General features: G+C 56.6%; 1 protein-coding gene across 1 annotated transcript; it reads left to right on the top strand.

Moving 5' to 3' along the window:
* Window positions 1-6,521: 6,521 nt before the first annotated feature.
* Window positions 6,522-9,613, top strand: LOC147975872 (uncharacterized). Its single transcript, XM_087520617.1, has 2 exons — window positions 6,522-7,376; window positions 9,494-9,613. The coding sequence occupies exons 1-2, from the start codon at window positions 6,522-6,524 to the stop codon at window positions 9,611-9,613; spliced, it is 975 nt and encodes a 324-aa protein (XP_087376743.1).
* The last annotated feature ends 639 nt before the right edge of the window (window positions 9,614-10,252 follow it).

Here is a 10,252-nt window from a genome sequence, read left to right as displayed (position 1 = left end):
GGCTTAGGGCTACAGGGGCGGGAGGAGGAGCTGCGGAGGTCGTCCATGCTGGAGTGGATTTTTTTGAAGCACACTCCGATGGATTCTCGCTGGGGGAGGATGGATTGGATTGGATCTAAGAATCCCCATCCCTTGAATAGACAATTTATTTATCTGGCTGGAGGGGGGTGGGGGCGAATGTAAAAACGCCCTGGCGCCTCGCATTCATTCAACGCGTGGGAGATAGCCCTTATTGGGTGCGAAAGCCAAGATATTCAACATTTATGGGACCGGGCACTGCTTAACAAACGTTCAAAATTTGGAGAAGAACCCGCCTTGCAATGCCGAAGACAACACTGCGCACCGGATTCATCGTCATTGAAGCCTGGTTCGGGGGCTACTGAGGGAGTTCTGGATTAAGGGGTATCCGGACAGCCGGATTATATCCTTTGGCCGGACTGTTGGTTTATGAAAATACAAGATTGAAGACTTCGTCCCGTGTCCGGATGGGACTCTACTTGGCGTGGAAGGCAAGCTAGGCAATACGGATATGTATATCTCCTCCTTTGTAACCGACCTTGTGTAACCCTAGCCCCCTCCGGTGGCTATATAAACCGGAGGGTTTTAGTCCGTAGGACAACATACAATCATACCATAGGCTAGCTTCTAGGGTTTAGCCTCTCCGATCTCGTGGTAGGTCAACTCTGGTACTACTCATATCATCAAGAATAAATCAAGCAGGACGTAGGGTTTTACCTCCATCAAGAGGGCCCGAACCTGGGTAAAACATCGTGTCCCCTGCCTCCTGTTACCATCCGCCTTAGACGCACAGTTCGGGACCCCCTACCCGAGATCCGCCGGTTTTGACACCGACAGTGGGTATGAAGGATTGTAAGCCTGTTCCAACACCCTTATCTATTTCTGAGAAGTTGTCATTAACAGAGGGAGAGCCACTTGGGTATGAGGATTCTACCAGGTATAGAAGCATAGTTGGTGCATTGCAGTATGTCACATTAACTAGGCCAGATATAGCTTTCTCCGTTAACAAAATATGCAGTTTTTGCACTCTCCTACTTCTGCTCACTGGACTGCAGTCAAGAGAATTCTTAGATATTTGATGTATACATCAAGTCTTGGGCTCAAGTTTGTTAAATCAGACTCCACACTTGTAAGTGCTTTTTCTGATGCTGACCGGGCAGGTTGTCCAAATGACAGAAGGTCGACAGGTGGCTTTGTAGTCTTCTTTGGCTGTAATCTTATTTCTTGGAGTGCTCGTAAACATGATACAGTCTCTAGGTCTAGTACAGAGACTGAATATAAGGCACTGGCAAATGGAACAGCTGAGATAATTTGGGTGCAAACTCTGTTGAGGGAATTGGGTGTGGAACATTCAAAGGTTGCATCATTGTGGTGTGATAATCTTGGAGCCACATATTTGTCAGCCAATCCAGTCTTTCATGCAAGGACAAAACATATTGAAGTGGACTATCATTTTGTTCGAGAGAGAGTAGCTAATAAGTTACTCAATATTCGTTTTATCCCCACGGGTGAACAACTTGCAGATGGCTTCACCAAGACATTGTCTGTGAAACAGCTCGAAGCTTTCAGACACAATCTCAACTTAGATAAGTTGTGATTGAGAGGGGATGTTGAAATATGTGTGTAGGGATATTAGTGCGTATGTTTATTTTGTGTTAGTTGTAATCAACGATTGAGTTAGGCTTGATTCTATTCTCTGTACGGATGTATATTGTAACATGGAGATCAAGCCTAACTGTCGTATCTCAACCATGTAATCTTCTGTTGGCCTTGAGCCTATATATACACGCACGTGTCCCCGCAGAGATGCATACGCTTCAACCATATTTTACACATAGTAATAGCTCCTTGATATTTGAAGCGAGTAACCAGAGGTACTCTGTAGATTTTTTTTTTGACTTGGCCATTCTGCCATCTCTGCTTCTATCATTCTTGCCTTAGCAAACTGCTGTAGTAAGAGCACTCAAAAACCGGTTCGGAGCGATGACTCAAAGGTGAGGTAGAGTCCAGCTCGGAGTGCGACAACAACAACTCGGGGACACACTCCGGCAGCGAGGCAGCATAGGTAGCAACTCGACCATGGCAGCGGCGACTTGCTATAGCTGCAGATGCGATCGATGGCTGTTGGCAATTTGGTCTGGCCGCGACAGCGACTGTGACAAGGCGGCGGTTGGCTTGAAGTCAGAAATCGGCGGGCCATGGTGGCGACTTGGCCGGTACAGTGGGGCGGCAGCAGGCTACAGAGAGAGCGGCTCAAAGGCGCGGTAGCTCGAACTGGATGTGACCCGGAGGCAGGGTCGCGTGTAGAGCGGCTCAACAGCGAGGAGAGGAGCAGCACGGTGTGGCGGAGCAGAACCAATGAGCGGGTGGCTCCAATAATAAACGCAGCAACTGGTGGCGGACCAGCATCGCACAGGGCGGTACAGGAGACCAGGCGCGACCTCGTCTCGAACTCGGCAAAAATGCACGGGCACGCCGACGTACACAAAACCACGACAGTTGACGCCCACTGTGAGGCATGCGCACGATGGTGTTGAGTTCTTGGAGGGATCTTCCTCAGGGATCGAGAAGCTCGCGACTGACCGGCTGAAGAAGAACCGGCACAAAAATATCTATATCAACTTCAAGTTCCTCGGTCCAGATCGGAAAAAGTTTCAATGACAGCGTGCACGGCAAATAATGGTTGATCTATGCTCCGCTATGGCCATTACTTGGATTCGTTTGCGCAAGGTGACAAGCAGTCGGAAAAGCAACCGGATGCGGTCCGAGAGGATGGTTAGGAGGGGAGGCGACTTGGGGGGCGATTCGGGGGGGGGGGGATCCCGCGGGCGACGTTGCTAGCGGCCCCGCGGCGGAGGCAGATGGCTCGACGGTGGTGCGCCTTGCCCAGGGGTGTGCGCGGCGGAACGCGCCGGCGGGGGCGCGGCCCCTCGCCCCGCCCCTCTCCGGCAGCAGGTTCTGGGCTCTGGAGGGGGTCGACTTTGACGACGATGACGAGGTAAGTAGCGAGGTAAGTGATGGTGGTGGTGGTTCGCCGAGGCCCCGGGCGGGGTGCTCGGTGGGTGAATTTATCGCCCGTGCGGAGGAGCTTGGGGGCTCCTTTGTGGCCGGACGCCAGCGTGCCTTCGCTCCTGGTGGGCATGGAGGTCGCCGCCTGGCGCCGCGGATCTGGCGTCCGCCGCGGGGGGTGGATGCGGGCCCTGAGGGTCGTTCGTGCACTCTGGCGGCGGTGGGCCGCTGCGAGGTGGCGCCGGCGGGGCCTCCTCTGGCCTCGGCGAGTTCGTCGGAGCTGACAGGGGTCGGCGGCGGCGACGGCGTGGCCGCCCGGGTCGGGGAACCACGGATCGTGGCTAGGGTTTCCGGGGAGAGGACGGACGGGCCCGTTTCCCCGCTGGGCCAGGAGGCGTGGCCCAGCCTTCCAGGAATTGGGTCGGGGGGCCCATTGGCGGCTCAGCCCGCTTCTTCGAGTGGGGGGTGCAGGGGCTCCCCTCCGTGCTTGGGCCTGTCCAGCCTGGCCCGACGACCTATCGCGAGCCTGCGCAGCGGCCCGGGCCCAACGTGGAGGTGGCCGCGCGGGCGCCTGCTCCTACTAATAGGTGGCTGTGGGTGCCAAAAGGAACCCTAGATCTGACGCTAGGGTTTCCTGCCTCCCACTCGCAGGTGCGGCGTTTCGGGCACCTTGCTCGTCGCCTTATCCGCTCTGCCCCTCCCCCACCTCTCTCTTGCTCGTTCGCCGCTGTGGTGAAGATGGGCTCCCGTCGCAGCGACAAGCCACCCATGTCACCCCCGATTCCGGCGGCGGATCGACAGCGCGAGCAAGAGCTTCGGGCGAAGGCACTCTCCAAGGCGTCGGCGAAGGCCGTGGAAGACGGGGGCTAGGGGCCGCCGCCTCCATGGTGGATTGTGGAGCAGGAGCGGAAGCATCAAGAGGAGTGCGAGCGCAAAAAGAAGGAGAAGGAGGAATACCGGCGCCGGGGGCTGGAGCAGAAGAAAGAGCTCAAGAGGAAGGAGTCTCAGCCCCTTCCGGGCAGCGAGCGGAGCGGAGACCCGTTGGCCAAGAAGCAGAAGCACAAGGGGGGCACGGCGCCGCTGCAACTGGTGGCTGGGCCGGTGGCTTCGAAGGGCTCAGCTGACGCCCCGATCCCAGTGGAGGAGGCCGACGGGCCGGAGTGCTTCAAGTGCGGCAGGGTGGGGCACTACCAAAACACGTGCCAATACAAGCCCCTGTGCGTCGTCTGCCACAAGGAAGGGCACGCGTCGGCATACTGCCCCACACGGGGTCGGCCCCTGATGCTGCAGATCATGGGCAACGCCATTCCGGGCGAGGGCTTCTTCTGCCTCCCTTTCGTGGAGACGGAGGGCGAGGAGGTCTGGGCCCCGTTGGTGGCGGACGCGGCGATCATCTCGGCGGCGCCGGGCACGCTGTCGATCCCCATCTTGGAGGCGGAGCTCCCTCACCTCTTCGAAGGGGAGTGGGATTGGCAGGTGTCGGCCATCGACGTCGACCAGTTCTCGGTCGTCTTCCCCAACAAGGCCATGCTACGGATGGCGACCCGCAGTGGAAAGCTCTACCTCTCCCTCAACGACATCATGGCGGACATCAAGGAACAGTGCCAGGAGGAACCCAAGGCCGAGATTATGCCAGATGTGTGGGTCAAGTTGTGGGGTGTGCCACCCAAGCACCGCCGTGTGGACCGCCTTATGGCCGGGACGGTGATGATTGGGCGGCCCATGGAGGTGGATCCAGCGTCGCTGCCGGGGCTCGGCCCTGTACGGATGCGCTTCGCGTGTCGCGCGCTGGCCAAGCTCAAGGGCTACGTTCAAGTTTGGTTCAACAGCGAGGGGTTCACCATTCGCCTGGAGGCCGAGGAGGGCGAGTTGCAGGGCGCGGCTCCCCCTCCCCCGCCACCAGCCAACGTGGACAAGGGTCCGAACGACAAGGACAGGGATCTCGACACGAGCATGGGGGATGACTCCATCGACACCGCCACTTGGGACAAGCTTGGGCTCAAGGACAAGGACTCCCAGGACGCGCCGCCGGCGGCGGGCGCAGCGATGGACCAGGAGGAACGACAGGTGGTGGTGGGCAACAACGAGTTGGGCTTCAACCAGTACGGCTCCAACTTGTCCTGCGCTTCGGAGGGCCGCTCGATGCTCATCTCCCCGGTGGCTACGGTGGTGGATGAGCCTCGGGCTACCGCGGAGCGCTCTCCCAAGGCGCCGTCAGGCCTCGGGGTCGGTGGGACGCGGCTCCACAAGAAGCCGGCGGGCCGCAAGACTCCCTTCGTGGCGCCGGCGAGCCCACCCTCGGGCTGTGGGAGCACGCCTGCCCCGCAGTGGCCGGTGGTGATGGCGCTGGCCTCTCCAGGGGGTCCGGTGGGTGGTTCTCCGTCGGTCATCTCCCCTCCCGCTTCTGATGCGCTTCGAGTGGAGGTGGCAAAGGTGGCGCCCGTTTCTACGGCCAAGCGCTCCAAGGCGGTGGTGACGTCCACGGCGACGCAGGAGCGGGCGAGCTCCCGCCCGAAGGGTGCCAAGGGCAACCTGCCTACCCTCCAACGCGCCCAACTCCTACAGGCCCAGAAGAACCTGGAAACTGAAGGTAATCCCGTGCCCCGCTTTACGATCTTCGACGATTATTCTGATGAGTGCTTGGGGGGTATCTTAGCGGATAGTGGTGTTAGGATGTCTGACGAGGGGGAAGTGCGCGAAGTTCTTTCTCTTATCCGTGCTAAGGAAATCGCGCAGGCCGCGCTCGCCCAGGCAGCGTTGGCCCGCGTTGCACCAGTCGCAGAAGAAGCAGGGGCTTCTCTGGTGACTGTTGCGCGGCCCGATCAGGAGGACAGAGCAGCAGGGGCTGCATCGTCCCCCTCCAACCATCGTCTTGCCAAGACACGGCGCGTGGCCAAAGCGGTGACCGCTCGCGGTATCCGCCTCCGCAATCGCATTATCTAATGCGTTGCATATTTTGGAATATCCGGGGCTTCGGCCACGCTGGGAGGCGGACCCAGCTAAAAGAGTTCATTCGAAACGAGGCGATCGACGTAGTTGGCCTGCAGGAAACCATCAAGACCGATTTCAAGCGTTTTGTTTGGCATTGGGTGCCGGCGGTCGGGCACTCGGGAGGCATGTTGCTAGGCATCAACCTAGTTTGCCTGGAGGTGGTGGCATGGGATGCTGGCCGCTTCTTTCTGTCGGCCCACGTGCGCCACCGTGCAACTCTCCGCGAGTGGGAGGTGATTGTGGTTTACGGCCCGGCCGATCACTCGCGCTCGCTCGAGTTCTTGGGAGAACTCCAGGCAAAGGTTGCGTCTTTGGGCATGCGAAACCTTCCTCTGCTTGTGGGAGGGGATTTCAACTTAATCCGTTCGGGAGCGGATAAAAACAATGGTATTATTAATTGGACAAGGGTGTCCATGTTTAATAGTGCAATTGCAGCTATGGCCCTTAGGGAAGTGGCTCGTGTGGGGGCACGCTATACCTGGACCAACAAACAACTTACACCGATGCGGTCGGTTTTGGACATGGTTTTTATGTCCCCGGAGTGGGAGGCGCTGTTTCCTCTTTGCTCCTTGCACGCCGAAACAAGGATAGGGTCGGACCACGTCCCCCTCATTCTCTCCTCGGGGGAGAAAAGGCTAAAGTGCAGTCCTCGTTTCTTCTTTGAAACCGCGTGGTTAGAGTCTCCGGACTTTGAGCAAATCTTCCTATCGAATTGGGAGAATTGCGTCGCCCGGATCGGGCGCGTACGCGGGCCGATGGAGTTCTGGATTGCTGCAGGCGCGGGCCTGCGTGCGGCCCTTAAAGGGTGGGGGGCTAACCAGGGGCGCGATGATAAGTTGCTTCGCTCGCGTTTGACTGCTGACCTTGCTCAGATGGACGCTGTGGCGGACGTGCAGACCTTCTCGGAGCAAGAATGGGCTCAGCGCTACGCGCTTGAGGCCCAGGTTGAGTCCCTCCTTCGGGCTGAGGAGGAGTACTGGCGTAGACGTGGAGGAATCAAGTGGACGCTCAAGGGTGACGCGAATACCAAGTATTTTCACGCCTATGCAAATGGCCGTCGTAGCAAATGTGCAATCCTGCGCTTGCAATCTGAGCAGGGGCTCATTTTGCGGCAACAGGATATCGTACGGCACATTTACGATTTTTACATCCATCTCATGGGTTCCAGGGAGGAATCCCGTGCCCGGCTTAGGGCGGACGTGTGGGACCCTGCGCTGCGGGTCACGGATGCGGAAAATGAGGGCCTGGGTCTGGCCTTCACCCCGGAAGAGATTGACAAGGCGACGCTGGGCATGAAATCGGACACCGCTCCCGGGCCGGATGGGTGGCCGGTGGCGATGTTCAAACGGTTCTGGCAAGTGCTCAAAGGGCCTATTTTTGACGTTTGCAATGGTTTTATGCGGGGAACGATAGATATCTCTCGCCTAAACTTTGGGGTTCTCTCTCTGATCCCCAAAGTTCCGGGTGCGGATCATATTAGGCTCTTTCGTCCTATTGCGTTGATTAATGTTCCGTTTAAATTTGTGCGAAAGCTTGCTCGACCCGCCTGACTCCGGTAGCTCACCGTATTATTAGTAGGAACCAGTCGGCCTTTATTCGGGGGCGCAACATCTTGGAAGGGCCGCTGGCCTTAAATGAGATTGTGCACTCCCTTAAACGTGCTCGTCAGCCCGCGATCCTACTGAAACTGGACTTCGAAAAGGCTTACGACCGCGTGAACTGGGAGTTTCTCCGACAGGTTCTCCTGGACCGGGGATTCTCGTCGGTTTGGGTTCACCGTATGATGCAATTGGTCTCGGGAGGCCAAACGGCGATTACGGTGAACAGAGAAGTAGGGAACTTCTTTCGCAACAAGCGTGGGCTGCGGCAAGGGGACCCAGCCTCGCCATTGCTGTTTAATTTTGTGGCCGACGCCTTGGGCGCCATGCTAGACAAAGCCCGTATGGCTGACCACATCAGGGGAGTGGTGGGCAACCTGATCCCAGGGGGGGTGTCTCACCTGCAATACGCGGACGACACACTCCTCCTTTTCGAGCCCGACACTCACAGTATTGCAACGGTCAAAGCCATTCTGCTGTGTTTCGAACTCATGTCGGGGCTAAAAATCAACTTTCACAAATGTGAAGTAATGTCCATAGGGATGGACATGGCTGAGAGCCAGCGGGTTGCCAACTTGCTCAATTGCAAACTTGGCCAATTTCCGTTCACATACCTCGGCCTCCCGATCGCGGCGAAGAAGTGTTCGATCGCTGATTGGGAACCTCTCACCTCCAAGGTAGCGGACAGGGTGTGTCCGTGGAGAGGGAGATTTATGTCTTCAGGGGCTAGACTTATCTTAACCAACTCCAGCCTCTCATCCTTACCTATGTTTGCCATGGGTTTGTTCATGCTGGCGGACGGGGTACACATTAAGTTGGATACCCCGCGGTCCCGCTTCTTTTGGGAAGGAGCGGGTCCTAAACGGAAATACCATATGGTTAAATGGCAGGCCGTTTGCAGACCTAAAGCCCAGGGGGGCCTTGGGATCATCAACTCCAAGCTGATGAACATTGCACTCATGTGCAAATGGATCTGGAAGATGTCTCAGGGTGAGACTGGCCTCTGGATCGACCTTCTCCGTGCGAAATACTTCCTGAATGGGAGTTTCTTTGAGGCGGCCCCTTGTGGGTCCCCCTTCTGGAACTCCATTCAAGCCCTTAAACCCTTCTTCGCCAGGGATGCGAAGTTCGGGGTTAACAACGGACGCTCCACGCGGTTTTGGCTTGACCTTTGGATTGGCCAACAACCCCTTTGGTCCGAATTTCGCCAACTCTACTCCATTGCTGTTGAGCCTAACCAATTGGTTGCTTCGGCCCTTAGCTCATCTCCACCCTACATCAATTTTCGGAGAGAACTAACGGGGCCGGAGATGGCGGAGTGGGATCGCCTTCGGGCGTTGATTGCGGATGTTCCCCTGTCTGACTCTGCGGACATGGTCTCTTGGAGGCTTTCTTGCTCTGGCAAATTTTCTGTCAAGTCCTTATACAGAGAGCTTACCCGCGGCCAGGTTCCTTCGGCTGCCATGGGGCTATGGAAGGCTAAAATCCCTCTAAAGATCAAAGTCTTTTTATGGCAACTTTGCCAAGACCGCCTTCCTACCTCGATCAACCTTGCCAAGCGCAATGGCCCCGCCTCTGGCCCTTGCGCTTTGTGTGGGGTGCCGGAAGATGCGGATCACGCCTTCTTCCGGTGCCCCCTGTCGCGTTTCGCTTGGAGTGCGGTTCGCGACGCCGCGGGGGTGGATTGGGACCCCCGCTCCCGTGCCGCGCTGGTGTCTTCCTTGTCTTCGCTTCATGGCTCGTCGCGACGGGTCATGTGGACGTGTGCGGCGGCCATGTTATGGGCTATCTGGCATATTCGTAACAAGCTTACCATTGAGGGTGTTTTTCCCTCGCACCCTGCTGACGTTATCTTCAAATCCATCGTGTTCTTGCAGCAATGGACACCGCTGGGAAGGCAACAGGACTCTGATCTTCATCGACATGCGATTAACCGCCTCCGCTCTGTCTACGCCGAGTCCCGCGCCCCGTCGTCCGCGTCGTCTGCTGGCTCATAGGGATGGGCAGCCCCTTTTGGCTCTACTTTCAGCCGAGTCTGCGTGCTCGTTTCGCTAGGCCGGTCGCGCCCTGTATGGTACTTATTTCCGTCTCCGGTTTAGTTTGCTCTCCTGGACTTTTGCGCTTTTGGTCTGTTGCAAAGTGTGGGTTATGTGGCTGTGCTACGCTGCCTATGTTGAGGGCTTTATTAATTTAAAGCCGGATGCCCCTGGCATCTTTGTTCTAAAAAAAAAACCATCGGCGTCAACTGACCAGAAAACAGCTGCCACACAGATGGTGCTATGCCTGATTTACTTTGATGGTAATAATAGTGGAGGCGAAGACGGAGTTTCACGGGTGATGCTCCACGTGAAGCCACACAAATTTAACCTTGCCTTTTGAACTTGTGCTCAGATCTGACCGGATTAGTAATACTAATTGACGTGCTAGTATTTGGTACGTACTTCTTGATTCCCAAACGAAATTAATTTTCCATCAATCCTCAGGAGCCCCGCCATACAGTAATTGTTTCTTTATTCCTTGGATCTGTGCGGCCGGATTAAACATCAGTCAGCTCCAACCTTCGTCTTTACTAGTGCAAGTAGCACTTCGTTTCTTTGGATTTAACTAGTTTCCATCACAGGAAAAAGTAGCAGCGG

The sequence above is a fragment of the Triticum urartu genome, chromosome 4A (genome assembly GCF_056163025.1).
Source record: "Triticum urartu cultivar PI428250 chromosome 4A, HENAU_Tu73, whole genome shotgun sequence".
In the NCBI taxonomy this organism is placed as follows: Eukaryota; Viridiplantae; Streptophyta; class Magnoliopsida; order Poales; family Poaceae; genus Triticum; species Triticum urartu.
Note: the sequence above shows the minus strand (reverse complement) of the source record. Positions and strands in the feature narration are given on the sequence as shown.

What these genes read in the sequence shown, in the direction of transcription:
- LOC147975872 (XM_087520617.1), top strand. Translation starts at nt 6,522, where the DNA reads ATGCGGTCGGTTTTGGACATGGTTTTTATGTCCCCGGAGTGGGAGGCG. An exon ending in TGTTCAAACGGTTCTGGCAA is followed by an intron (nt 7,377 to 9,493) that starts GTGCTCAAAGGG and finishes GTGTTCTTGCAG; the next exon opens with CAATGGACACCGCTGGGAAG.